Below are 27,442 nucleotides of genomic sequence, written 5' to 3' on the forward strand. Positions count from 1 at the left end.
AGACATCACGGCAGAGGCCTGGGTAGGGGCTGGGGAGAGGCCGGGCACACCGGCCCCCCAGTCACCCATTCACTCACTCATTCACTGTCATGAGACCAAATGCAGTAATCACGGAGACAAAACTATCTCAAGAGCCCACAGGGTTTGGCGATAAATCAACAATCAATTACGTTCACAAGACAATTTCATTAAGAGCTACAGACACGAGGCAAAAAGACAATATAAAACTCATGCTGGGCACAAGGCAGGGCATTCTTTGGGGAGTCAGACAGGGCCTCTCAAGAGGAAATTTTTTTGTTTGTTTGTTTTTGTTTTTCGAGACAGGGTTTTTCTGTGTAGCATTGCGCCTTCCCTGGAACTCACTCTGTAAACCAGGCTGGCCTCGAACTCACAGAGATCCACCTGCCTCTGCCTCCCAGTGCTGGGATTAAAGGCATGCACCACCACCACCCAGCTTAAGAGGAAATATTTGAACTGTCATCTGAATGTTGAGAGGGGCTTTAGTAGAAGACCCTAAGGAAGGCACAGCTCTGTCCAAAGGCCCTGGCATCTCTGTGGCCATGCTACATCCTGGGGCCATTTCTTCATCTGTCCATTGCCATGTGGGTCCTGGGAATTGAACCAGGTCCTCTGGAGGAGTGGCCAGTGCTCTTAACCACTGAGTCCTCTCTCCAGCCACTCCCCCTTTTTTAAATTTTAATTTTTCATTACAGGTGTGTGTGTGTGTGTGTGTGTGTGTGTGTGTGTGTGTGTGTGTGTGTGATGAATGTGAAGGTGTTGCCCAGTCCAGAAGAGTGCATCGGATGTCTTGGAGTTGGAGCTGGAGTTACAGGTCATTGCTGCCAGATGTGTGTTCTGGGAACTGAACTTGGGTCCTCTGGAAGAGCAAGCAGCAAGCACTCTTAACCACTGAGCCATCTCTTCAGTCCCTGAGAGAGTAAGTATTCTTAGCCTTATTTTCCAGACCCAGAGGGTCACCAAGGTAAATCTGACAGATTCAAAGACAGCCCGGATTTCATCAGTGTGCCTCTCCACCTTTATTTAACCACTCGTCCCAGGAACCTCCTTCCCTTTAGGGACTAGATGTCTTCAGAGGGCCCTGCAACTCCATGAACAGCCAGCAGAGGTCGCAAAAGGAGCAGTGGGGCCGTGCTCTGGCACTATGCCAACCTGGTGGAGCTTTCCTGCAGCTGCTGCTTAGATGGTCCTGGGGCCAATAAAGGAAAAGTGTGTACAAGATGATGGTTCCTCTCCCACCTCTCCATCAGCGTTCTAGCTTTTATGATTTTTTTTTTTTTGAGCTTAGGATCGAACCCAGGGCCTTGTGCTTGCTAGGCAAGCGCTCTACCACTGAGCTAAATCTCCAACCCTTTTTATGATTTTTTTAAAGCTTTATTTATGTATTTTATGTAATCGGTACTTGGTCTGCATATACATCTGCACACCAGAAGAGAGCATCAGACAGTCGTGAGCTGCCATGTGGGTGCTGGGAATTGAACTCAGGACCCCTGGGAAAACTCTTAACGACTGAGCCATCTCTCCAGCCCCAGCTTTTATGTTTACAGTGGTTTTTATTAAAAAAAAAAAAAAAAAAAAAAAGACACCACCAAGAAGGCTCCTGGTGGGTCAGGGACAGACTTGACTTTCCAAAGGCCTAAAGTAAGAGATAAGGATTGTGGAGGTGAAATTGAGGAGCACCTTCACAGGCTGACTCCAGCAGGGTTTGCTCTGGCTGTGTCTTTCTCCTACCATACAGCAGGTGGCTAGCCCAGGCTTAGAAACCCTTGGTGATCCCTGCCCAGCTTGGTTAAACTGTGGAGCATTAGTATTGACATATTTCAATATTCATTGAAGGTATTCCTTTGAGCTGGGTGATCTTAGAACTCTCAAAAGCTCAAGTTTACACTTACGAATTAAACCTAATCATATGCTCCGCATACACGTTTTAGAAAGTAAAGGAGAATGGATTCTCTCCTTCCTCTCACTCTTTACATTTCAGGATGAGCCCTGAGGTTTCGGGTCTCATTCCCCTTTCAGTGTGGTGTGTGTGTGTGTGTGTGTGTGTGTGTGTGTGTGTGTGTGTGTGTGCACCTATGCATGCACACATATGAAGGACAGAAGACATTACATGTCCTCCTCTGTTGTTCTCCACCTTACTGTTAAACACTTGTGCATGAGTGTTTTGTCTACATGCATGTACTGTGTGCATGCCTGGTACCTGTGGATGCCACAGGAGGGTTCATAGCCCCTGGAAATAGAGTTACAGTTGTGAGCTGTTGTGTGGGTGCTTGGAACTGAACCCAGGTCCTCTGCAAGAGTAGTAAGTGCTCTTAATTCTTGAGCCATCTCTCCAGCCCCTCTACCCTGTTTTTTGTTTTTTGTTTTTTCAAGACTGGGTTTTTCTGTGTAGCTTTGGAGCCTGTCCTGGATCTCACTCTGAAGACTATGCTGGCCTTGAACTCACAGAGATCAGCCTGCCTCTGCCTCCCGAGTACTGGGGTTAAAGGCGTGCGCCACCACCGCCCGGCGATCTCTACCCTGTTTTTTAAAGATGGGGTCTCTAATTGAATCTGAAGCTTGCAGCTCACTGTTGAGGAGTAGCTGGCCAGCCAGTGAGCTCCTGGGAGCTTCCTCTATCCAGCCCCCAGTGCCAGGATTACAGACCTGTGTGCCGTGCTTGCCTTTTTTATGTGGATGGTAGGGTGAACTCAGATCTATCTGCTTTTAAAGCAAGTGCTCTTAACCCCCAAGCCATCTCTCCAACCCCTCAGTCCATTTTTCTATCATGATGCAGCTCATTTCCTATCTGTCCCATCCTTCACGATCTCTCCTGGTGTAAGCCTGCAGTGGCCTTCCTATGTATGTAGGATGAGGTATGGTTCTGCCTGTGCCTTGAAGGCCACCATCATCTAGCTCTTATGATTTCATTGACTTTATTTCCTGTCACAACTATACACAGTCCCAAGCCCCAGTTTTCCCTGCCAACATCTTCTGTCTAACAAGTCCTTTATTTCTATGGCATCTCTGCCAGACATACCACTCCCCACTTTTGGGGACAGTCTCACTGTATATATTTGGCCTGGAATTGGCCATGTGGACCAGGCTGGTCTTGAACTCACAGAGTTCCTCTTGTTTCTGCTTACCAAATGCTGGGGTTAAAAGTGTGCACCATCAAGCTTAAGACATGCCCTCCAAGTCGGGCGGTGGTGGCGCACGCCTTTAACCCCAGCACTTGGGAGGCAGAGGCAGGCGGATCTCTGTGAGTTCGAGACCAGCCTGGACTACAGAGTGAGTTCCAGGACAGGTGCCAAAGCTACACAGAGAAACCCTGTGTCAAACAAACAAAACAACAACAACAACAACAAACCCCAAACCAACCAACCAAACAAAAGACATCCCCTCCTATATTTGGTCAGTTGCTGAGCCCTGCTTGTCTTTATGTCCAGACATCTCAGTCAGTAGAACTGACTTGTCCTAACTAAGGTCCCAGCACAAGCTGAGCATGAGAGTCACTACAGTTTGTGACTTTACTAAAAGTACAAGGCTTTTTTTTTTATATGTGTGGGGGTGGGGGCAGCCTGAGACAACATTTTACTATGTAGGTTGGCTTCAAAATTCAATTCTCTTGGGGCTGGAGAGACAGCTTAGCAGTTAAGAGCACCAAATGCTCTTCACAGGGCCCGGGTCTGATTCCCAGCACCCACATGGCGGCTCACAATTGTCTGTAACTTGTTCCAGGAGATCTGATGCCCTCTTCTGGCCTCCCTGGGCACCGCATACATACGGGACACAGACAAACATACAGGCAAAACACCCATGCACCTGAACATGAATAAACAAAGATGTAAAAAATCCAACCCTCTTGCCCCAGTTTCCCAAAGTGGTAGGATTATAGACATGTGTCAGACCACTGGGCAAGACTGCACATTTTTTAAAAAAGAAATTTGTTGTTATTTTAAGTGTACAGGTGTTTTGCCTACTTGTATGTTTGTGCACCAGGCATGTGAGATGTCCACAGGGACAAAAAGAGGGCTTTGGATTCCCTGGATCTGGAGTTACAACCAGTTATGAACTGCTGGGTTGGTGCTGGGAACCAAACCCAGGTACTCTGTAATGGCAGTAAGTGTTCTTAACCTCTGAGCCATCTCCTCAGCCTGAAAAACCTGCAAACTGAAATGTGCATGCACACACAAGTGCACATACAATATACACATATTCTAAAAGGTCAAGTCCACAACTCAAGAAGTCATCCAGCTATTTCTCTTGACTCCACTGGTCACTGGGTACTTTTCTGTTTGCATACTTTTTAAAAAGTTGAAGAAGTGGGGCTGGAGAAATGAGATGGCTCAGTGGTTAAGAGTACTTATTGTGCCGGGTGGTGGTGGCATGCGCCTTTAATCCCAGCACTCGGGAGGCTGAGCCATGTGAATCTCTGTAAATTCGAGGCCAGCCTGGTCTGCAGAGTGAGTTCCAGGAAAGGCGCAAAGCTACACAGAGAAACCCTGTCTGGAAAAACAACAAAACAAACAAAAAGTACTTGTTGCTATTGCAGAAGATGTCGGTTCAATTCCCAGCACCCACATGGTGGCTCATAACTGTCTATAACTAAGTTCTAGGGGATCTGATGCCTTCTTCTGACCTCCTTAGGCACCAGGCATGCATGTGGTACACAGACATACATGCAGAAAAAACACCCATATACATAAAATAAAAGTAAATAATTTTTTAAAGTTTAAGAAGAAAGGAGCTGGGCATGGTGGAACACACATACATTTATTTATTTATTTATTTATTTATTTATTTATTTATTTATTTATTTATTTATTTATTTATTTATAAGATTTGTTTATTTATTATGTATACAGTGTTCTGCCTGCATGTATACCTGCATGACAGAAGAGGGCACCAGATCTCATTACAGATGGTTGTGAGCCACCATGTGGTTACTGGGAATTGAACTCAGGACCTCTGGAAGAACAGCCAGTGCTCTTAACCTGTGAGCCATCCCTCCAGCCCCCAGAGTACACCTCTAATCCCAGCATTTGGTGTACAGAGTGAGCTTCCAGACAACCAGGGCTACTTAGGGAAACTCTATCTAGAAAAACAAAATAAAAAAAAAGGGCGGCGGGGGGGGGGGGGGGGTGGGGGGGGGGGGGGGGGGGGGGGGGGCAGTCTGGGTGATGTGGTTCAGTGGGTAGCGTGCTTGCCTAGCAGGCCCAAAGCCCAGCTCCACGTACAAATCAGTGTTGTGACACAAGAAAAAAGTTCAAGGTCATCCTTGGCTCTTTAGTGAGTTCAAGGCCAACATGGGATACACAAGATCCTGTCTCAAAAAACAAATCAACAAAGATCAGGAAGGCTCAAGCCGGGTGAAGAGAAAGGCTTCCTTGGGGTGTCCCTGCTTTGGACACATTACTGACACACCTCACCTTTTCTCTTTTACCACAAGTTCTTGGGAAGGATGGGCTGAGCCATCTCTGTATTCTGGTCCCGCACCACCGCCCCCAACCCCGCTCCGTGAATGTCCATCAGTACTTACTACAGATCAAGGCCACAGCCATCCGAAGCAGCTTAAACTGGCACTTCATGCCTGACCAGTTCTAAAGGAAAGGGAGAGAGTTCTGTGAGTTTGGGACGCGGCCTCTCCTCTGCAGGTACACAAGAAGCCACTTCCAAGAAGTACTGAGTGAGGGCTGGGGCGTAGCTGTAGAACCTTCCAGCATGGCTTTGGGATTTCGGACAAGGGTAAGTTTATCCCTGTCATAAAAGGTCTTGAGCCACACAGGGCAGAGCGTGTAGATCGAGGGAGAGAGCGTCTCTGTCTCCCACCTCGGACAGTGAACTCCTTGAGCGTGTGATTCTTTGCTGTGGCCCATGGGTGACAAGAAATGTGGAACGGGACCCCCTGCAAAGTCAAAGTGGAAGCATCAGGGTAAGGAATCGTGCCCAGGAAGAATGAATGAGGATCCTACACCATCAAACTCTGGGGTCAAGTGCACGGTTGTCGGTATCAAGTGAGCCCTTCCGTTCAGGCTCTCTCTTCGGCTCGCTCTCCCTCACCAGCGTGCAATCACTGTTCTTGTTCAAGACAAGTTTCCCTCTCCTTATACGAACGAAATGTAATGGATGACCTGTCGTGGGGGTCATGAGTTTCCTGTCACCGAGGAGATTCCTAATGGGGCTTCAGCACCTGAGGAGCAAGCATCAGAAGGGGAGTGGGCCAGATGGCCTTCAAACAAGTCTCTCTCTCCCCCGAGAGAGTCTCCGAAAACTCTGAGCCTCCAGAGTCGATAAACAGAATACAATTATTCATCTTACAAAAGGATTTCTCACTTTACAAAAGACTCCTCCGCGGGGTTCCTTTGAGGGGCACGGCTGCAGGGCATTCAAAGCATAATTCCCACTTACACAGATGCATGCACACACACAGAGATGAGCCTGAGCTCTTCCCGGGAGCACACTGGCCCTGGCTAAGGAGGCAACCGGGCACAGCCAGGGACTTCTGTACCCTCCCATCTACTCCATCTGTCCTGTCCGCCTGTCCAGGCCCTGCTCCCTGCTCTCCTGCTCCTCTGAGGTTGTAGTAACACGGATTCAACCTCCCAGGGGCCCCAAATAGTGGTGACAGTGGAGGAAACAGGACTTGGGGAAGCTGCGGAGAAAACATCATGTTTCCTTACAGACAAAAGGATTTGCTTGAAGTATTCTAATGTCTTAACATTGTGAACAAGCTTTAACTTGTAGGAGTTTCATTTTTTTTTAAGATAAAGAAAAGGGCTCCTAACCACACACACACACACACACACACACACACACACACACACACACACACACACAGGTATGTGTCTGTGGTGGAGCACTCTTTTTTTTTTTTTTTTTTTTTTTTTTTTTGGTTTTTCGAGACAGGGTTTCTCTGTGTAGCTTTGCGCCTTTCCTGGGACTCACTTGGTAGCCCAGGCTGGCCTCGAACTCACAGAGATCCACCTGGCTCTGCCTCCCGAGTGCTGGGATTAAAGGCGTGCGCCACCACCGCCCGGCGGAGCACTCCTTTAATCCCAGCATTTGGGAGGCAGAAGCAGGCAGAGCTCTGTGAGTTCGAGGCCAGCCTGGGCTACAGAGTGAGTTCTAGGTCCTCTAGTTCTACACAGAGAAACCCTGTCTCAAAAAAACAAAAGGAAGAGAAAAGCTCCCGTCACGCAGACACTGTTCTGTGTTTTCTACAGCTGATGACTGTGTGTACATCCGCACTGTGGTGATGTCATGTAAACTTGGAAAAAACAAATGTACAATTATAGATTTTTTTAAAAAACTTACTTGTCAGCTGGCTAGATGGATTGCCGCCAAGTATGGGCTGCAGGACCTACATAGTGGAAGGGAACAGACTCCTGCAAATGGTCCTCTGACCTCTCCACATGCACCAGGGCACATGTGCTCGCCAGCGCCATACACACATCAGTGAATAAAATAAAAAGTTAAATAAGGAGTATTTTAAAATGTACTGCTTACACAATACCCCTTTGGTAAATCCTTTTGCTAATTGCTTCGTAAATCACAAGTGCTTTGTATTCAATAAACTTAAATTCTTTCCAATTAAAAGAGGAGGAGGATCAGCTAGTACTTGGAAGGCTGGCGGATGGCAAGTCCCAGGCCAGCATGGGAAATACATCGAGACCCTGTCCACAACAAGTCCTTCTTCATTAGTGAGGTGGGCCGCACACGGCCCCTCTTGAACCAGAATGTCTAACATCTGCTTGATGAATGTTCTACTTAGAAGCAGATGGCAGAGCAGCACTGGGATTACTAATGTCTGTCACAGTGCCTTACCAAAGAGACAGGGAGCTGAACAGGGGTCAGTGAGTCCCATGGAGCCAGCAGTCCCTGAAGTGAGCCTCCTGCCTGCCGCAGCGGGAAGGTAGTGGGTTACATGGCCTTAAGAAGAAAGAAAAAGTTTGGTAGATAGCATGATGCTGGCCGCTGCCCAGGAGTGTGAGTGCACTTGACGCCACTGGCCTGCACATGGAATGGTTTATTATATTATTATTACGATGGGGTGGGAAGGAGGCAGGATGGCAGGAGAGCTTCCCTTAGCAAGTATGAGATCCTGGGTTCTACTCCCAGGAGAAAGAAGAAAGAGGGAAGCAGGGAAGGAAGAAGAAAAAGGAAGAAAGGAAAAGTTATAAAGAAGTAAGTTCTGGCCAGGCGGTGTGGCGCACGCCTTTAATCTCAGCACTCAGGAGGCAAAGGCAGGTGGATCTCTGTGAGTTTGAGGCCAGCCTGGTCTACAGAGTGAGTTCCAGGACAGCAGGGATGCACAGAGAAACCCTATCTCAAAACAAACAAACAAATAAATAAATAAATTTAGAGTCCAAATGACCCTGGACAGAGTGGAAGCTCTGCTTTACCAAAGCACTATTGAGGTCAGAATCACGGGTTTGTTTCTTTCTTCTTTTTTTTTTGGTCTTGACACAGGGTCCAGGTATCCCATGCTGGTCTCAAATTCCCTCTGTAGCCACAAGATGCCCTCAACTCCATAGTTTCCTGGTATTACAGGTGTGGCTTCCAGCCTATTAGCTTCCTGAGTATGCAAACCTGCCTGGCCCCAGCTGTGAACAAGCGCTGAAGACTGCCAGGGTGATCCAGTCCAACCCTGCGCATGCACTTTAGGGAAGAAGGTGAGGATGGACCCAGGATGGCCACTTCAAGATCCCTGGAGGTTAACAAGCAGATGGTCTTCCCAGTCCACAGCTCTGTCAACCACCCTCTAAGAGACAGTGAGACGTTTTGTCTGCCTTTGTTGTCTACCCAGCTGCTCCCGGAGCTGAGGGAATCCCAGTGAATTGTACTCTCCCAGCAGCGAAGGGGTTAAACTAGAAAGTCTTCCCAGGCCATTTCACGACCCATTATTCCCTCCAATAACAGGAGTGCAGTGAAGCACCAGGAGAGAAAAAGGAGTCTCACTCAGCAGGCACCACCGCTGCTATAAATGTGGAAGAGCCCAGCCCCTAGGGAGCCAGACCTTTCCAAGGCCCTTTAATTTCCTTCTCTCCCACAGCCTCACAGAGTGAGGCGGTGGTTCGGCCACTGAGAACAAGAAGGTAACCAGTCGCCTTGATAACTTGTTCACCCAACTAATGAAGAGCACTTTCCTAGCATGAGTGAGGCCTTGGGTTCAATGCTCAGTACAAACACACACACACACACACACACACACACACACACACACACACACACACACACACACACACACACACACCACAAAAGCAGGGCATACAAATCACTCCTGATGTATCTGTCCTACAAGAGGCTATTCCTTTAATCACATAAACCTTATAGCAGAGGTTTTTCTTTGTTTTTAGCAGTTATCTTTCCTGAGCTTAAACAATGAAATTCAATTTGCAAAGATTTGGCTCTCAAATATTTTATGAAACCATCCAACACGACACGGCAGAAGTGTAAGTAAATATCTTGCTATTTAAAAATGGAACTCTGGCTTATGGCCCCAGCAGCAGGCAATTAATAAATTATTCAATCAGGTGGATCTTTCTATTTCCAGTGTTTAAAATAAGAAATCTTGATTGAAAGCCTTTTTGTGAGCCACATCTTTGGTTGAAATATTTTCTGACTTTAATTCTTTGGTGTAAACTAGAAATTACACACACACACACACACACACACACACACACACACACACACACACACTTTCAGGGTATATTAAATCTGTGTGTGTATGTGTGTGTATGTCTACATGTCTGTGAGTGAAGGTACATGTGTGCCAGGTACACACGTGGAGGTCAAGGACAACCTCTTGCTCCCACTTTGTTTAGACAGGGTCTCTTACTGTTTCCTGCTTGGTTTTCCAGTCTGGCCGGCCCATGAGCTTCTGGAGAGCCTCCTGTCCCACCTCCCGTTTCACTGGAGGAGCACTGAGATCACAGGCCTGTGCTACCACATCCAGCTCTACAAGGTCCTGGGGATCTGAACTCAGGTCCTATGTGTTTGCCGCCAACCCTTTACCCACTGAGCCAGCTCCCCGGCCCCTTGTTTTGTTTTTGAGACATGATCTTGCTATGTAGCCCAGGCTGGCCTTGAACTTCCAAAGGACCTGGTTGCTCTTCCAAAGTCCCAGCACCCACATGGCGGCTCACAACTGTCTGCAATTCTAGTTCCAGGGGAATCTGATGCCCTCACAAAGACAAGCATGTGGGCAAAACACCAACTCACATAAAAAACAGAAAAAGAAAAAATTTTTTCTGATTGCTCTGTAGATAGGAAACATAATTCATACATTAAAAAATCACACAGAAGGCAGCCAGGATGACTCAGCAGGTAAAGGCATCAGCACCCAAACCTTAGTTCAAACCTAGGGAACCATAGGACGGAAGGGACTCTCAAAAGTTGTCCTTTGACGTCCACGATTGCACTGTGGCACACATGCCCCCCCCATTTCACACACCCCCCACAACATAAAACACAAATATAATAAGTTCCATACACGAATGTGCATGCATATGTACACACAGGCCCTCACTGCTGAGTGGTGGTTTGCCATGTGGAAAGCATTTTCTGGTCTGTTCACATCTTTGTAACAACCACCTTATGAGAGCAATTGGAGTTCCAAAGGTTCATAGTGACAGACTCAGCCATCAGATGTCTCTCAAATCTAGACTTCCTGACTGTCAAATCCATAGTTTTTCTGCCTTTTACTTTGATGAGATGCTGTCTAATGAATAAACACTCCACTCTCATTTTGGAAGTAAATCAATAAATAATCTATATTAGGTTGGAGAATATAAAATTGCTAACATTTAAACACTCCCCAACCACAGTAATGGTATTTTCTTTTCTTTTTTGAAACAGGATCTCTCTATGTAGCTCTCACTGTCATGGAACTCGATCTGTAGACCACATTAGCCTTGAACTCACAGAGATCGAACTGCCTCTGCCTCCCAAGTGCTGGGATTAAAGGTGTGTACTATTTCAAATGGGTTGACCCGATACATCTCAGCACTGACCTAATTTGGGCAAAGACAGACCCTTGATGAGGGGAAACTAACCTTAATCATGAGAATAAGCCTTCTTCAGTGTCAACAGGCACAACACAACTCTCTAGAGTGTGGCCCATTACAGCCAACTCCAAGGACTGGCAGCTCCCAGGAGGCAGGCAGGGAGCTGCTTTCTTCCGGGAAGGCCTAGGGTTTTAAAAGGGACCGCTCATCTCCATGGCCATGGGTTGCTCTCCAGACAGAAGTGTAAACTGAACAAAGCTGTTTCACAGGTCCCTGGGCGCCTGCGGCCGGCCCTTCAGTGTTGACTGGACTCTTCTCCCCATGGGAACTTCTGGGGTAGCACAGCTGCACCTCATGGGGTGGGGAGTGGGCAGCTCTTCATAAAGCCCTGCCTTTTTCTTCTTTCCTGTGTTCTCATTCCACTGGGCCTGCTCATCCCCCCACCATCCCCGTCCCCATCCCTATCTTGCAGGAATGGGAGGGAGGAGGTCAGTACTTTCTCCTCCAAGGGAGAGGAATTGGGGCAGGGGGAGGGTGGAGGAGGCAGAATTCAGAGGAATAGCTGTGTGTGAGGAAAGACAGCATTGACAGAGAATGACCCATTTAAAAGGGCCCTGTGAGGCAGCCCTGTGCACACAGACCCTCAGCGGCTGTCTGGGTAAACAGGAACACACCCGAACCCTTACACTCAGACACCCTTTCCCACACCCACCTGCAGTCTCTCTACTAGCACACACTGGAAGTTGCCAGGATTTAGCTCAGTAGCAAATGTAGTACCTCGGCCTCCCCCACTCACAACTCACCAAGGGGGCGGGAGTGAAGAGAAAAGGGTAGTAGTGTTCAGAGTGAGGTAGTAAGAATGGGACTGACTGATCTAGAAAGCGGGATTCCAGTCAGGTAGGAGGGCAGGTGGATTGCCCCAAGTTTGAGGTCAGCCTGGACTACACAGGGAGTTCCAGGCCAACTTGGGATAGCCCTACCCCCAACCTCGACCCCCAAAAAAGAGGAAGAGAGGAAGAGAGGGACGGAGGGAGGGAGGGAAGAGAAGACAGATTCCCCACTAGGAAGACTGAGGTAGGACTGAGTTCCAGGACATCCTAGGCTACATGGCAATGACCTGCTTATAGCCCAAAAACAAAAACCCAGATATAACCACGGGAGAATGTAGAGACTCCAAAAGACTTCTGCCACCAAGCATCACAGTTGCCATGTGGGAGGGAAAAGGTGACAAGCGGCAGGAGCAGGAGGGGCTCATCGAGAAGCTGTAACCTTTCTGGATCCTTCCACCAAATTTTATAGGCAGCATGAGTATGTCAGGCACAGAGGAACAGATGTGGAACACAGAGAGGCTCCTGGGCCAATGTGGGTGTGAGGCAGGCCAGGCCCATTGGAGGGGCCTCTATCTGCCCCTAAACTAGACAAGCTTCCTACCACGGGGGCTTCAACACACCGATTTGGAGGCCCTATTTAGTCGAGTCTACCTGGGTCCTTTTGTAAGGAATAAGGAACTAAGTTAATATTTGTTTTAAGTGTTGATTTTATTTTATTTTTTCTCAATTATTGCAAAGCACATGACCTGGCTGGCCTGGGTCACCTTTTAGGAGTGGGCAGCGAGGATTTGGACCTAGGTTGCCTATCTCCTTGGGTCATGCTCATGTCCTTACCATTGTATTGCAAAGAGGATGAGGGGAAAGAGAACGGGACCCTGACAGCATGAGAGCTGGAGCAGGGACAACTCCCGGATGACTGTCAGGAGGTGTGGAGTCGGGGCTTGACTTTGGGCAGATCACTTACTCCCACAGGTCTCTTTTCTACTCGAGAAGTTGGATGACATTAAGGCTCTCTTCCTTAGGGGTGTGTGTGTGTGTGTGTGTGTGTGTGTGTGTGTGTGTGTGTGTGTGTGTGTGTGTGTGTGGTGTGTGCGGAGGCGTCAAACCTGGAGCCCACTGACTTGTCTGGGATGGCTTGCAGAGGCAAACTGTGGGTGTCGGCCTCCCCAGCACTGGGGTTACAGGTGTGCATCATCACCATGCCCAGCTTTTAAGGTGGCTGCTAGGTTTCTAAACTTGGGTCCTCACGCTTGTGTGAAAAGCACTTTATGGACCGGGTTATCTCCTCAGCCCCAAAGTCCTCTTACTTTGCACAGTCTATGACAAAGAATTCTAAAGACCACGTGTTCTAGCTGTGCTGGATAATTCTGTATCGACTTGACACAAGCTACCGCCATCTGAGAGGAGGGAACCTCAATTAAGAAAATGCCTCCCTAAGATTGGGTGTATGTTAGTTAGCCAGTGGTGGTGGCACACAGCTTTTAATTCCAACTATCAGGAAGCAGAAGCCAGTGGATCTCTGTGAGTTCAAGGCCAGCCTGGTCCACAGAGAGGGTTCCAGGACAGCCAAGGCTACCCAGAGAAACTTGTCTTGAACGACCCCTCCGGCAAAAAAAAAAATGGATGTAAGCAAGACTGTGGGGCATTTTTTAAATTAGTGATTGATGGGGGAGGGTCCAGCCCACTGTGGGTGGTGCCATCCCTGGGCTGGTAGTTCTGGGTTCTATAAGAAAGCAGGCTGAGCAAATCATAACGAGCAAGCCAGGAAGCAGCACTCCTCCAACAGCTTCCGCATCCTCTCCTGCCTCCAGGTTTCTGCCCTACTTGGGTTCCTGTGCTAGCTTCCTTCACTGAGGAACAGTGATGTGGAAGTGTAAGCCAAACAAACTCTTCTTCTCCCCAGGTTGCTTTCGGTCATGGGGTAGGGAAACAGGCACACGTGCAGGCCAAGCACGGCTGGAGAAAATATGAGCTCAACTGGGAAGGATCCCGCTGAAGTGGGTCTGCAGAGAAAGATGCAGGTATGAACCATGCTCCAGCCAGGCTGGCCTGGCACTCGACAGGCACAGACCGAGAGAACTATGGGGAATTAATGTCCGAGCCCAGTGATGACAGAGGAGAGACAGGGCAGATCCACGGGGAACAGGGGCTGCTCACCATGACAATGTTGGCCAGGTGGGCAGAGACGAGCGCATACACCCCTCCGGAAGAGCCCACAACAGGTGCAGTCATGTCAGCCACAGACACAGCCAAGGAGCCTGGCAGAGAGAGCGGAAACCATCAAGAAGGTGGGAGCCACTGTGCAGCCCAGCCCTGGCCCTTGCTGTCCGCCACCAGGGCAGAGCTACTCCACAGCAAGAGGCTCCATCCTTCCCGTTTGATGCCACGCTGCCTCGTGGCTTCCTCTGGACTGTCCAGAAGATCTGTGTATGGAGGAATGGCCCCCAGGGTTCAGCTTTCTCATTTTACTGACGGGGAACCAAGATTCAAAGGAAAAGTCTGACTGGCCCCAAGTGGGACCAATTCCAAGCCAGGTCATCTGCCGTCAGCATCACCTGGTGGTGACAAGAAGCCGCCACAGGGGACAGAAGGTGTTCCACTCGGGGTAGGCAGTGTACAAACATTTCTCCCTCCTATCCTCCAGGCTCATTTCCACCCTGAAGGCCAAGCTTGGAGGCCGGTGCTAACACACTCACCACAGACACAAGGGAAGGTTCTCATCCCAGCACCAGAACCAGGATTTGAATCCTGCTCTGCCCTCCTCCCCCCCCCCCCCCCCAGGGCCTTACAGAAGCTAGCCATCACTCTGTCACAGAGCAGTTCCCCAGCCTGAAAACCGCGCTGATCAAAACCCGTGCTCTTGGCCTCAGTGGCAGCCACTTCCCACGTTAGTTCCGAGGTGGCCTCTGCCTCCTTCCACTTCTGTTTCCTCAGCTGAATCTATAAACCTGCTCAGCATCACCTCCCACCTCCTGCCAGCCAACCGAAAGCACAAAAGGCCCACGGGATCTCCCAAGTGGGGCCTCTCTGGAGGGAGGATGTCCTTGAAAAGTCCAGAAAGTGATGACATCACACTCCGGGGAGAGAGAGGGCAGTTCTGTGGCTGTTGGTGTGTGGGATGACAAACTTTGGTCCTAGGAGGGAAGCTGGGCAGAGAGGAGATGGGAAATTTATTGTTCTGGTCGCATTTAAGTGTGATCAATGCTTTGGCTTCCAGGGAAGGACACAGGAAACTAAAAATAACCAGGAGGTAGAGCCCAGGGCACAGAGGGTGAGGAGCGGCTGGCCTGGGTGAGCAAGCAGAAACCTCGGTTGGAAAACGCCTGCGGGCTCAGGAGTCAATTAGCTGCTCGAGAGAGGAGGCTGGGGAGAGGAGGAAGAGGCTGAGAGCCCAAATCTGCAAGTTCTACAAAGGTGGGGGCCCACAACTTAGGAGGGAGTTCCTGAACCAGGATGAGGCCATCTGGATGGGGACAGAGAGAGAGGTCCCCGTGGGAGCACCGTTGACCACCTGCCTCTTGGCATTCCCTCTCCAGGTCCCTATGACCCATTGTTGCCATGTGATGTCTCAGAAAAACTTAAACCGACGAAACCCCAAGCTATCATGACCCCAGGACTCACAAGTCCTTCTCCCAGTCCATGGCAACTGGAAATCTTCCTTTACCTCCGTCAAGTCTTTTTTTTCAGCTTTAATTGGTGTCTAACTACCGTCAGATAACTTTCTCCCTTTATTGGCCTGCCCACAGGGTTCGGCCATAAATGTCCCAAAGCAGTGGGTGGGGGTGGGGGACCCCAGGGTAGCAAACAGGCAGCAGGATCTGCATGACAAAAGATTCCCACGCTCTCCTAGCCGCCGTGTAGGGGCTGCATTGCAGGAGAGTGCCGCAGGGCCAGCTGCCCCAGCCAGCTCCTCATTAATTACTGTTTGCAGCCAGCGAGGCCCGGCCTCACCCAGCTGGTCCCTTTCCTCTCTCCAACAGACCTATGCAATTTGGCCCCTTCTCTGGGCTCCAGAGCACTCCACCAGCACCAGAGATGCATCATGGCAGCCTCCGGGGGACAGAAGGGCCTCACTCTCCCTGTATTTAGAGTCTTGACCCTCGGGCCAGGGGCCAGCTAGGAACCCTGGCAGGAGTGTGGAAGGGGGGATGTGACAGATCGGTTGTACGACCTTAGGCATTGCCCCTAAACTCTTTTGGCTTCAGTATTCACATATATGAGACAAGGAAGTCTAAAGCTTCCAACATTCTGAGCAGAGAAACCCCTTTTCCTTGGGCTCCCTAATTCACTAAGCGGAGTGGGGAACCCCTTAGCCATATGGGGTGGAGCCTGGGGAGCAAATCTGTCTCCCACAGGAGGGGGCTCCACAGTTCCTCCCAGACCAGGAATTCAATGACCCCAGGTTTGGCTGAGATAGGGGACTGAGGCTTCGATTATTGGACTGAAATATAAGTATCTTTTAAAGACAGGTCTTTTTAATTTTTTTTTTTTTGGTTTTTCGAGACAGGGTTTCTCTGTGTAGCTTTGCGCCTTTCCTGGATCTCGCTCTGTAGACCAGGCTGGCCTACAGAGATCCGCCTGGCTCTGCCTCCCGAGTGCTGGGATTAAAGGCGTGCGCCACCACCGCCCGGCTAATTTTTTTTTTAATTTTATGAGCATTGATATTTGCCTACAGGTAGGTCTGTGTGAGGGTGTCAGATCCCCTGGAACCTGAGTTACAGATAGTTGTGAACTGCCATGTGGGTGCTGGGAATTAAACCCGGGTCCTTTGGGAAAGCAGCCAGTGCTCTTAACCTCTGAGCCATCTCTCCAGCCCCGTAAAGACAGGTCTTATGTAAACCAGGTTAACCTCAAACTTGCTGAGATTCTCCCACTCTGCCTCCTGTGTGCTGGGATAACAAGCATGCACCTCATTTTATAACCTTATTACCTTCTAAGACTTTCCTAAGGTCCACGCATCAGCTGGGGCCTGGAGAGACTGGCTGGGACCAAAGGACATAGGATCTATGCATACAGAGTAGTAAAAGCCATCAAGGGAGACTGTAGACCAGGCAAGATTCCTTCATAACCTGTTACAAAACTCATGACTGACAGGTCCATAAAGTCAGGACGGACAGAAGCCAGGAAGACAATGGCAAGCTGGGAGGCCACACCTCTGCATGGCACAGACCAAGGGGGGGTTGGTTCTCAAAACATATTCTGGGTCCATGCCATTGTGCAGGTGAAGTGGTGGCCTCGCCACTAAGGCGCAGCTGTGGTGGTTTTAGCCTGAAAATTTTGAAGGCAGGTGTTCTCCAACATCTCCCTTGGCCATTATGAAAAACTCAAATTAACACTGGCAGAACATTTCCCTCTAAGCAATGTTTCTTTATTTATTCATGTAGTCTTTCATCTACCCTACAAATATTTATTACCTAACAGATGCTGAGCTCTAGGGATGCATACCGGCTTCTACAGACTCTGTAATAAAACGTTGCTGATACACTTAGGTGCTGTGTTTGTTTGTTGGTATTTGATATAGTATTTCACGTAGCTCAGGGGGGTCTCACAGTCACTATATAGCCAAGGATGACCTTGAACTCCCGGTCCTCCTGCCTCTACCTCCCAAGTGTTGAGATTACAGACCTGTGATCACACGTCCTGCTAAGACAGTGGCTTTAAAAGATTGCTAGTGACGTCACTGTTCATATTCAGTGTTGGTCCCAGGAGCTGGTTCAGTGCACAGGGCTCTACTCTAATGTGATTACTTAGAAGAGTTGATTTCATCTTTCTGAATGGTCTGTACAATGGGAGTGACAGTGGATACCTTACGGACCTTATAAAATTATGACATGTATCGGTGATGACACACAAGGCCGCTACTCCAAGCCTGAACTCTATATACGTGCTCTGGTAGTTAGCCATAACTATCACTCGATAAAACAGGATGGCCTTGGGTTTGGAATACCTTTGCTGGGCAGGGATTAAAGCAGGGCCAGATACTGATCAAGGCCTCCCTTGGTTTCTGACACATTTTTCTGCAAAGGCCTGCCTTTTGATTCTCGTGTGTTTCCCGGGCAATCTTTTGGGTCACAGAACCTGTGTGGGACCCCCTCTCTTACAAGCTGAATCTTCTTGGGCAAATCACTTGTTCCTCTAAACCCTGGCTTCTGGTTCTTGTTTTATTGTTGCTCTCTCACAGTGTAGCCCAAGCTGGCCTGGGACTTCTGTTCCTCTCCGAAGCACTGACATTACGGGAGTGTGAGCCTCAGGCTCTGTATCCACACCGGGTAGAGAAGTGTAGCTTGGTGGCGAGGACGCCATACACGCTGGTCATGGCTAAGGACTAGCTCTCTAGCCAAGGTCTAACTGTCTGTAAGGGATCCCCTCTGGGGATCCAGAGGGACAGCCGTGTAGGGAGATCAACCCACTCAATTGTGGAGGTCAATGACATGATTTGTAGTGACCAGAAAGCCCTCCGGCCTGACTCGATGGCTCAGGCAGAGCGCCGTGTGCCCTTGGCTCCGCGTGGCAGCCTCATATGTTGGTGACGTGCCTGGCTTCTGTCTGCACCCTCCCACTCTGCACTGACATCACTGGGGAGGGAGGCTCGCGTCGTCTCTCCACTGTGTCATCCGTTCTGGGTGAGGGCTGAGTCATTTGGAATCTCACTGCTCACTGCTGTCTTCCGAGTTATTGCTCCCCCCGACTCCCCGCCCCCCAGGTCTAATTGACTAACTGCAAGTGTTACAAGTGCCTTCCCGTTCCTTGTCACTTAATATCTGGGACTCTGGGGAATCTAGGTGGGGAACGTACATCCATAAATCCCCAGGTGACACATGACTGGAAGGTGTGTGGGTGGCTGAGAGAGTCTGGAACCTGGAGGTGCTCGCTAGACCTCTGTTAAGGAGACAGTTGGTGCTGGATTCAGGGAAAGGCTGGTAAGGGTCTAAGCGGCAAGGATCTGGGCGCACAGAGACATGCCAGAGACAATGCTGGGAAGGAGGGTCTCCCCAGCACCAGGGTCTGCACACTAGTAGGTGAGCCCGCTGGAGGTAGAGTGGGATTCTTCCTGCTCTGGTTACTTCCATCGATGCCTGCCTGTTGTTTACAAGGTCAAGGTTGCCCAGCTCTCTTGATGACAACTTTAATGCCATTCAGAAAGGATTAAGATCTTAAACACACACACACACACAGACACACACACACACACACACACACACACACACACACACACACACACAGCTCCCTTGGGCCCCCGCTGTCAAGCTGAGGAGCGCAGCAGGAAAGTCGGAGGCATCATGAGGGAGGTCTGACTCTCAGAGGCTGGGCTGCAGTTACCTTCCCTGGAGAAACCGCCCTGCTGCTCAACTCATGTGTTCCACCTTCCCACCAGGCACACAGACTTCTCCCGACAGGAGGATCCACTACCTCCTAGGCCAGACTGTCCTGTCCTCATAGGGTCAATCAAGGGATCCATGGCTGCTCTGGGTAGAAGAAAAAGCTCCCTATGGGTGCCGATAGGCCTTGGCCAAAGAGCTGCCTGGCTTCATGCTTCATCCTTGCACAGTAGAAGGAACCTGTTGTCACATGTGTGGCCTCCACACGACAACGGGCAGCTCTCAGTAGCTCTGTCTACAAGCTTGAGGGGACCAAAAGGACCAAGGAATTTCCCCAGGCTTCCACAGCTAGAGCATGGCAGCTCTGCAACAGGAATTCTGTCAAAAGAGTCCTGTTTCAAATCATGTGCTCTGCCCCGCTACCAGAACACACCTCCCTGTCTGGGTGTCTGCGGGAAATTTGACTGGAGGACAATCCGGAGTCAGGAACCTTGGAGATGCCCAGGAAGCCTGAGCTCATACCACCCCCGGGATTGCCTCTGACCTGCCCTGGGGAGGAGCACCGCGGGGGCCCACCAGCCTACCTGCCACAACGCCGGCCACGTAGACAAGCCCAATTCGGGTGGCTCCATGCACCATCTCCAGGGGCACCCCTACCAGCAGCTGCAGCACCACGTTGAGTCCTAGGTGTTCGACCCTGTGACAGACACACTCATTAACTCACCTGACAAATGCTGTGTGCCAAGAGACTGGGGAGCCAGGAGGGTGCAAGGCGGCACTGGCTTTGCCTTTGAGCAGCTCCTGGGCTGGGGAGGGGATGATTGCCATGGAAAACGATTCCTTCCAGCTGGGACAGAATACACATAAGGGACCTGGTGGTAACAGGTACAGCCTGCATCTGCAGCAGTGACAGGGACTAGCCATGCCCAGGACCTAACAGCCTCAGGAGCTAACATGGACGATGCCAAGGTTCAGAGAGTGGCAGTGAGTGGCTTAAAGTCGCAGCCCAGGTGTCTGATCAGCTTGACCTGCACCGTTCACCAGTTCTGGGATCACTCTGGTCTTTCACCATACCCACAAGCACTATGGAGCCGGAAATCAAAGATAGTCTCAAAACATCTTGAAACGTTGTAACTTGGCAATGCAACATTTTCTCTTAAAGTCTTACAGAGAAAAAGTTCTCCTGCCTGGTGTGAGAAGGGGTCCACCGGATCTACTCACTCCAAACTTCTCAGGGCTGGGAGAGGGACCCCAGGCTTTCTTGCCCTGGAACAGACTGTGATGGGAAATAAGTAGTTGCAATAATTCAGTTCTTTACTTGACTTGTGGGAGCAACCACACACACAAAATTGTTCAACTCTGGTGGCAGGTTGGTCACATGACCCTTTCTGCTTTCTTTGGCCACTGGGAAACAGAACATTTCAACCTACCTCTGGGAAATGCATAGAACCATACTGTTAAATGTGTGGGTCAACGCCATTGCTGGCTCTCAGCATCCTACCCTCTCTGTTTCTCCTTCCCACAAACTGTAAAACAGCAGTGTGTTTGGTATGGGTTGAGTTTCAAGAAGCTATCTCTGATCTGCATCCAAGTCAATAAAAATAAACTGAAAACTTAATTCCAGAGTTTGGGGCTCAGTTTTAGGGCACTTGCCTATCCAGAGACCCTAAGTCCAATCCTCAACACTGTAAAAAAAAAATTAGTTTTAAAATATGCATATGTAAATGTATATATAAAATGTTCAGCCGGGCAGTGGTGGCGCACGCCTGTAATCCCAGCACTTGGGAGGCAGAGGCAGGTGGATCTCTGTGGGTTTGAGGCCAGCCTGGTCTATAGAGCTAGTCCAGGACAGGCTCCAAAACTACAGAGAAATCCTGTCTCGAAACCCCCCCCCCAAAATGTTCATATATATATAAAATATGTAATAATTTCACCCCAGGTAGGCAGGCCGCTCACTCACTCTCCTGCAGGGACCGTGGAGAGACAAACTCACCCTGCATGCATGAAGATGTATGTCACGTAGCGCCAAGCCTGTGCACGGAGTTGCGGGTGGTAAACCAGAGAGTTCTTCAGGTACCGAGGGTGCGTCACCTGCAGCACAAACTGATCCAGGAGGACCCCGTTGTACAGGAACAGGGCAACCTAGACGAAGCAGAGTGGAGAGGCCAGTTACTAAGCACAAGACGGCCCAGGATGGTATTCCTGATGGGCACTGGGGACATGACAGGAGACTGCCATCCCACCTGAATGACAGGTGCCCATAGCCAGCACCCACTTATCAGAAAACATCCCTCACTCCACATCTGTCTGATACTTGCGTGTAATGGGGTCATTTGATCTATTTGTCTATGCCTCCTTGATGGGCATAATTTTAAACCCTTATTCTACTAAAACCTCACTCTCCCATTTCATATAGGTTGATTTCTTTAAAAAAAAAAAAAAAAAGGAAAACATTGTGGTAGAACAGACGTAAAATTTAGCACCTGTAAATTTTTTTTTTTTTTTTTTTAAAGATTTATTTATTTATTATGTATACAGAAGAGGGCGCCAGATCTCATTACAGATGGTTGTGAGCCACCATGTGGTTGCTGGGACTTGAACTCAGGACCTCTGGAGGAGCAGTCGGTGCTCTTAACCTCTGAGCCATCTCTCCAGCCCCTAGCACCTGTAAATTTTTAATGTTGTTGTTGTTTTTGGTTTCTTGAGACAGGGTTTCTTTATGTAGCTCTGGCTATCCTGGAACTCACTCTGTAGACCAGGCTGGCCTCTGCCTCCCGTGTGCTGGGATTAAAGGCAGTGTAAGAGTGTGTGTGTGTGTGTGTGTGTGTGTGTGTGTGTGTGTGTGTGTGTGTGTGTGGTGTATGTCCACACACGTGTGCCACAGCACATCTGTAGACATCAGAGAACAACTTGCAGGATTTGATGTTTTCTTCTACCAGGTGCGTTTCGGGGACGGAACTCAGAGAGCGCCAGGACCGGCAGCGAGTGCCTTCACAGCTGCGCCATCTTGCCAGCCTACATTGAGCATCTCGGGCAGGTTTCAGCACGCAGGCAAATGGCACCAAATACGTTCTTGCGCTACCCTCTCTCTTGCCTCTCCACCAAAGTCCTCTCATTGTGCAAAACTGAAACCCTGTACCCACAAACAAGAGCTGCCCTTCCCTGCAGTTGCTGCCCCTCCCTACAGTCCCCCCCCAACCACCACCTCTAGGGCCCGCCTCCAGCATGCCTGTCTATCCCGGGGCTTCATGCAGCTGAGACCGCAGAGTACTCCTCCTTCCGTGACTGGCTTATTTTATCTATTTATTTATTTAGTTTTTCGAGACAGGGTTTCTCTGTGTAGCTTTGCGCCTTTCCTGGAACATCACTTGGTAGCCCAGGCTGGCCTCGAACTCACAGAGATCCACCTGCCTCTGCCTCCCGAGTGCTGGGATTAAAGGCGTGCACCATCACTGCCTGGCTGACTGGCTTTTCTTTTCTTTTTCCCTGACTGGCTTAAAGTGTACCTTCTCAAGGAAGACCTGCATTATGTCACATGTCAGTTTCCTTTTCTTTTTATGATACAAGGCCTTGCTAGGTAGCCCAGGTTAGCCTAGAATCACTATACAGCCCAAACAGCTTGCTAACTCACAATCCTCCTGCCTCAGCATCCCAAGGGCTAGAATCACAGGCACTAGGCAGTTCCATTGAATGCATCTGCCTCTCTGACACCGCACTCTTCTGTCCGGGGGAACTTGGATGGCTGCCATCTTTTTGCTATTGTGAATATCTCTATGAACAAGGTGGACAAGTAGCTCCTACTTTTAACTTCAAAGTGGAATTGCCACAGTATACGGTAATCTTAAGGTGAAAAATTTTAAAGTTATCATTATTTGAAGTCGGACGAGGTGGTGCGCGCCTTTAGTCCCAGCACTCGGGAGGCAGAGGCAGACAGATCTCTGTGAGTTCCAAGCCAACCTGGTCTACAGAGTGAGTTTTAGGACAGCCAGGGCTACACAGAGAACCCATCTCAAAACAAAACAAGCTATTATTCTATGTGCATTTTTATTTTGTCTGCAATCATATCTGTGCACCACATGTGTGCCTAGCTCCCAAGGAGGCCAGAAGAGGGCGTCAGGTACTTAGACCTGGAGTTACAGATGGTTGTGAGCCACCATGTAGTAGGAGCTGGGAATCCAAGGAAGAGCAGCCAGTGCTCTTCACCACTGAGCTGACTCTCCAGCCCTATGCTTCATTTTCTGAAGACTGGCCAGATGGTTTTCCTAGTGGCTGCACCATTTTATACTTCCATCAACAGCACCCAAAGTCTCTGGTTTCTCCTTATCTTCAACTAGGTACCACGGATGTTCATTCTTTTCAGATGACTAAGTATATTTGTTCAGGCCCTAGAAGTATGTTTACTTTGGTGGTTTCTCGGGAACTCACTATAAAATGCACTGCTGTGTTCCTGTGTTTATAATCAGAGCATTCGCAAAACCATTTAAGAATGTCTGGGGACGCCGGGCAGTGGTGGCGCACGCCTTTAATCCCAGCACCAGGGAGGCAGAGCCAGGCGGATCTCTGTGAGTTCGAGGCCAGCCTGGTCTCCAAAGCGAGTTCCAGGAAAGGCGCAAAGCTACACAGAGAAACCCTGTCTCGAAAAACCAAAAAAAAAAAAAAAAGAATGTCTGGGGGACAGGAGGTAGTAGCGCACGCCTTTATTCCCAACACTCAGGAGGCAGAGGCAGGTGGATCCCTTTGAGTTCGAAGCCAACCTGGTTTACAAAGCAAGTTCCAGGACAGGACAGCTAGGACTGTTACACAGAAGAACCCTGCCTCAAAAAAAAAAAAAGAAAGAAGAAGGAAGTTTTGGGTACCAGGCTGGGCTACCACAGTGCAGAAACCCAGGAGGGTGGGGTTTTCCCTTCCAAACACAACGGCCTGAATTTGCTCTTTGTTTCTTCTCTTGCTGCCAGCTGTGGTTTCTGTAAGTGTTGCTGGCATTGGACTTGGCTGGCAGCTCCACGTTCCTCCATCTTCTATCCTTTATGAATCAAAGACCCCGATTACTAGAGCTCTATGGAAAACAGAAGCCTCGGACTCCAAGAGAGTTAAATCAGCTGTATCTTCTTTGTTTTTCTATATTGATGGCTCAAATTCATACAGCTGCAGAGTTTTGAAATCTGAGCCAATCTGTACACAAACACTGGCTCCTTTGGACCAACTTAGGCAAATTATTCGAATTATCTGGTTCTCAGTCTCCCAATCTGAAAATGGGTACCAATAATTAGACAGCACAGTGGTCAAAGGTTGAAAAGTGATACTGCAGCTTAGAGTGGCGGCATTCAGCTATGTTCCTAGCATTCCAGAGGCAGAGACAGGAGGATTTGTAAGTCTGAGGTTAGCTGGAGTAAAGAGTGAGACCCTTTCTTTTTTCTTTTCTCTCTCTCTCTCTCTCTCTCTCTCTCTCTCTCTCTCTCTCTCTCTCTCTCCCTCCCTCCCTCTCCTTCTTTCTCTCCCTCCTTCCCTCTCTCCCTCCCTCCCTTCCTTTCTTTATTTCTTATTTATTTGTTTTGGTTTTTCAAGACAAGGTTTTTTGTGTAGTCCTGGCTATCCTAGAACTCACTCAGGCTGGCCTCGAACTCAGAGATCTGCCTGCCTCTGCCATAAGTGCAGGGACACAAGGCATATACCACTATGCCCAACAAGAAAGTGACCCTTTCTTAAAAGAATAACATGGGCTGCAAGCACATATATACACTCAGATACACACACACTCACAAAAAATAAAATAAATAAATTAAACAAAGCCAGGAGCTGCAGAGATGCCTCTGCAGTTGACAGTCCTTCTTGCTCTTACCAGGGACTCGGGTTCAGTCCCTCACCCCCACGTGGCAACTTACACCCATCTGTAACTCCAGCTCCTGCAGCTCTAACACCCTCTTCTGACCTCTGTGGACATTGCATGCATGTGGTGCACAGACATTACTCATTCACATAAAGCAAGTACATCTAATAAAAATTTTTAAAAATTCAGTCAGGTGGTGGCGCACGCCTTTAATTTCAGCCCTTGGGAGGCAGAGGCAGGGAGATCTCTGTGAGTTTGAGGCCAGCCTGATGTACAGAGCGAGGTCCAGGACAGCAAGGGCTTCCCAGAGAAACCCTGTCTCGAACAGGGAACAGAGGGTCCAGTGGGTAAAGGCACTTGCCAGCACGTCTGAGAACCTAAGCTCAGTGCTAGAATCTAGATGGTTGAAGGAGAGAACAGGTTCCTGCAAGCTGTCCTCTTACCTACACACGGGCACCATGCAGGCTCTCTCCTCACACACAAAGTAAGGAAACAAATAAACAAACCTAATTTCAAATTTTCAATTGACAAAATGACAATAAGAGCAAACGGTCAAGTTTAACACAAAGGGGCAGCTCAAGGCCCGGCATGCAATCAGGGAAGGAAGCTACAATTAAGGTCGGGCTGGGCTTTATGGACCATGCCTGGACACAGATCACATTACCAAAGGCTACATGCCCCGCTGTTCTCCAGGAAGCTGCTCGGGCAGCTGGGAATAGAGGCCAGCGGTGGAGTGCTTGTCTAGCATGTATGAAGGCCAGGTTTCTCTCTCTCTCTCTCTCTCTCTCTCTCTCTCTCTCTCTCTCTCTCTCTCTCTCTCACACACACACACACACACACACACACACACACACACACACACACACGGCTGTCGCCATGCAGCTGTCCTGGTAACAAGCAGAGCTTCCGAAGATTCTCATTATTGTTGGTCCCCAAATAGACATCAATAAATAGTCCCACCCAGTAAGCACTGGGAGAACACATCTAAGGAAATCTCAGAAAAACACCACGGCAACATGTGCTCAGGTAAAAGCATAATTACAAACAGATCTCTATGTGCAGAACAGAAAAGGGTAGATTTTTGTTTCTGTTTTTGTTTTGTTTTGTTTTTTAGAGTTTCTTACAAATATTTTTTTGCGGGGTGGGGTGGGGTGAGGGTTGAGATAGGGTTTCTTTGTGTAACCCTGGCTGTCCTGGAACTTGATCTATAGACCAGGCTGGCCTCAAACTCACAGAGATCCAGCTGCTTCTGCCTCCAGAATGCTGGAATTAAAGGTGTGCACCACCACTGCTCGACCCGGGGTGGGGAGTGGGGGGGGGCGAGGGAGGTGAGGTGCTGTTCTTTCAGAGGACCCCAGTTTAATCCCCAGTGTCCACATCTGCCTACCAGCTCCAGGGGATCTCAGGCTTTTTTCTCACTCACAAGCTCACACACACACACACATGCACATACACACAAATAAATAATAAAGTGGAAAAAAATAAAGAAATGGTTCTTGGTTGAAATGATTTGTTTTTTTTTTTTTTTTTTTTTTTTTGGTTTTTCGAGACAGGGTTTCTCTGTGTAGCTTGAAATGATTTGTTTTTGAGACGCACTAGCCTGTATGGCCAATTCCTTAAAGAGAGAATGTTCTTTAAAAACTTCATTCTCTTGTTCACAAACACTCCCTCGCAGAGGTAAGCGCATGCTTCTGTATTCAGGAAGCACCCCAGTCATTCTCTCACTGTGTGGAGGTGTCCTTCCAGTGACAGCATGGGACTCCTCTGGCGACTCCTGCATTACAGTCTGGAAATGAAGTCCCAAGGGGCTAACAGCTGCTGTTCTAGCCTTCCAGGGAGGAATTTACATAAATTGGCTCTGTTGAGTTTGTCTGGCTAAATCCCCAACCCATGAGTTTGTCACATTGTTCTGCTAGGGGTTTTATTTAATCTAATTTATTTATTTATTTTGTTTGTTTGTTTTTTTTTTTTCGAGACAGGGTTTCTCTGTGTAGCTTTGGAGCCTGTCCTGGAACTCACTTGGTAGCCCAGGCTGACCTCGAACTCACAGAGATCCGCCTGCCTCTGCCTCCCTGGTGCTGGGATTAAAGGCATGCGCCACCACCGCCCGGTGTGTTCTGCTGTTTTAAAGGGTGAAGAAACATGGGGAGTTGGCTGCGGAAAAAAAAATTGCCTCAAGTATTCTTCGCCTGGGGGTGCTCATTCATAGCACTTAAGACTAGGCAGCTGGTGCAGCCCAGCCTGGGAACTGAAGGCCAAGCCTAAGGGAGCAAGAGTTGGAGGCCAGCCTGGGCTACATATGAGATCCAGCCAGCCTGGGAATAGAGTAAGACACTGTCTCAAAAAACCAGAAAGTAAAACAAGAGGCTGGACAGATGGTTCAGCAGTTAAGGGAGCTTGCCGCTCTCCCAGAGAACAGGAGCTGTGATGCCAGCATCCACACTAGGTAACAGCCTGTAA

The 27,442-nt window shown here is 49.0% G+C and overlaps 1 protein-coding gene across 3 annotated transcripts in view; it reads right to left on the reverse strand.

Annotated features, from left to right (window-relative positions):
* Rhbdl3 (rhomboid like 3) overlaps nucleotides 1-27,442 on the reverse strand; it is a 52,290-nt gene that overhangs the window by 2,551 nt on the left and 22,297 nt on the right. Inside the window, exons 5-9 of one of the 3 annotated variants that reach the window (XM_052759929.1) lie at nucleotides 21,149-21,297; nucleotides 19,740-19,852; nucleotides 13,994-14,094; nucleotides 5,540-5,600; nucleotides 3-1,207 (exon numbers count right to left, since the gene is read on the reverse strand). In XM_052759929.1, coding sequence (XP_052615889.1) covers nucleotides 1,161-1,207; nucleotides 5,540-5,600; nucleotides 13,994-14,094; nucleotides 19,740-19,852; nucleotides 21,149-21,297 — 471 coding nt within the window. In that variant the 3' untranslated portion in view covers nucleotides 3-1,160. Of the gene's footprint in view, nucleotides 1-2; nucleotides 1,208-4,873; nucleotides 5,096-5,539; nucleotides 5,601-13,993; nucleotides 14,095-19,739; nucleotides 19,853-21,148; nucleotides 21,298-27,442 lie in introns of those variants that run through there. The other 2 variants (XM_052759928.1, XM_052759927.1) reach the window with 2 other exon arrangements.

This window comes from Peromyscus californicus, unplaced genomic scaffold (genome assembly GCF_007827085.1).
Source record: "Peromyscus californicus insignis strain IS unplaced genomic scaffold, ASM782708v3 Scaffold_3__1_contigs__length_106647218, whole genome shotgun sequence".
NCBI classification, from domain to species: Eukaryota; Metazoa; Chordata; class Mammalia; order Rodentia; family Cricetidae; genus Peromyscus; species Peromyscus californicus.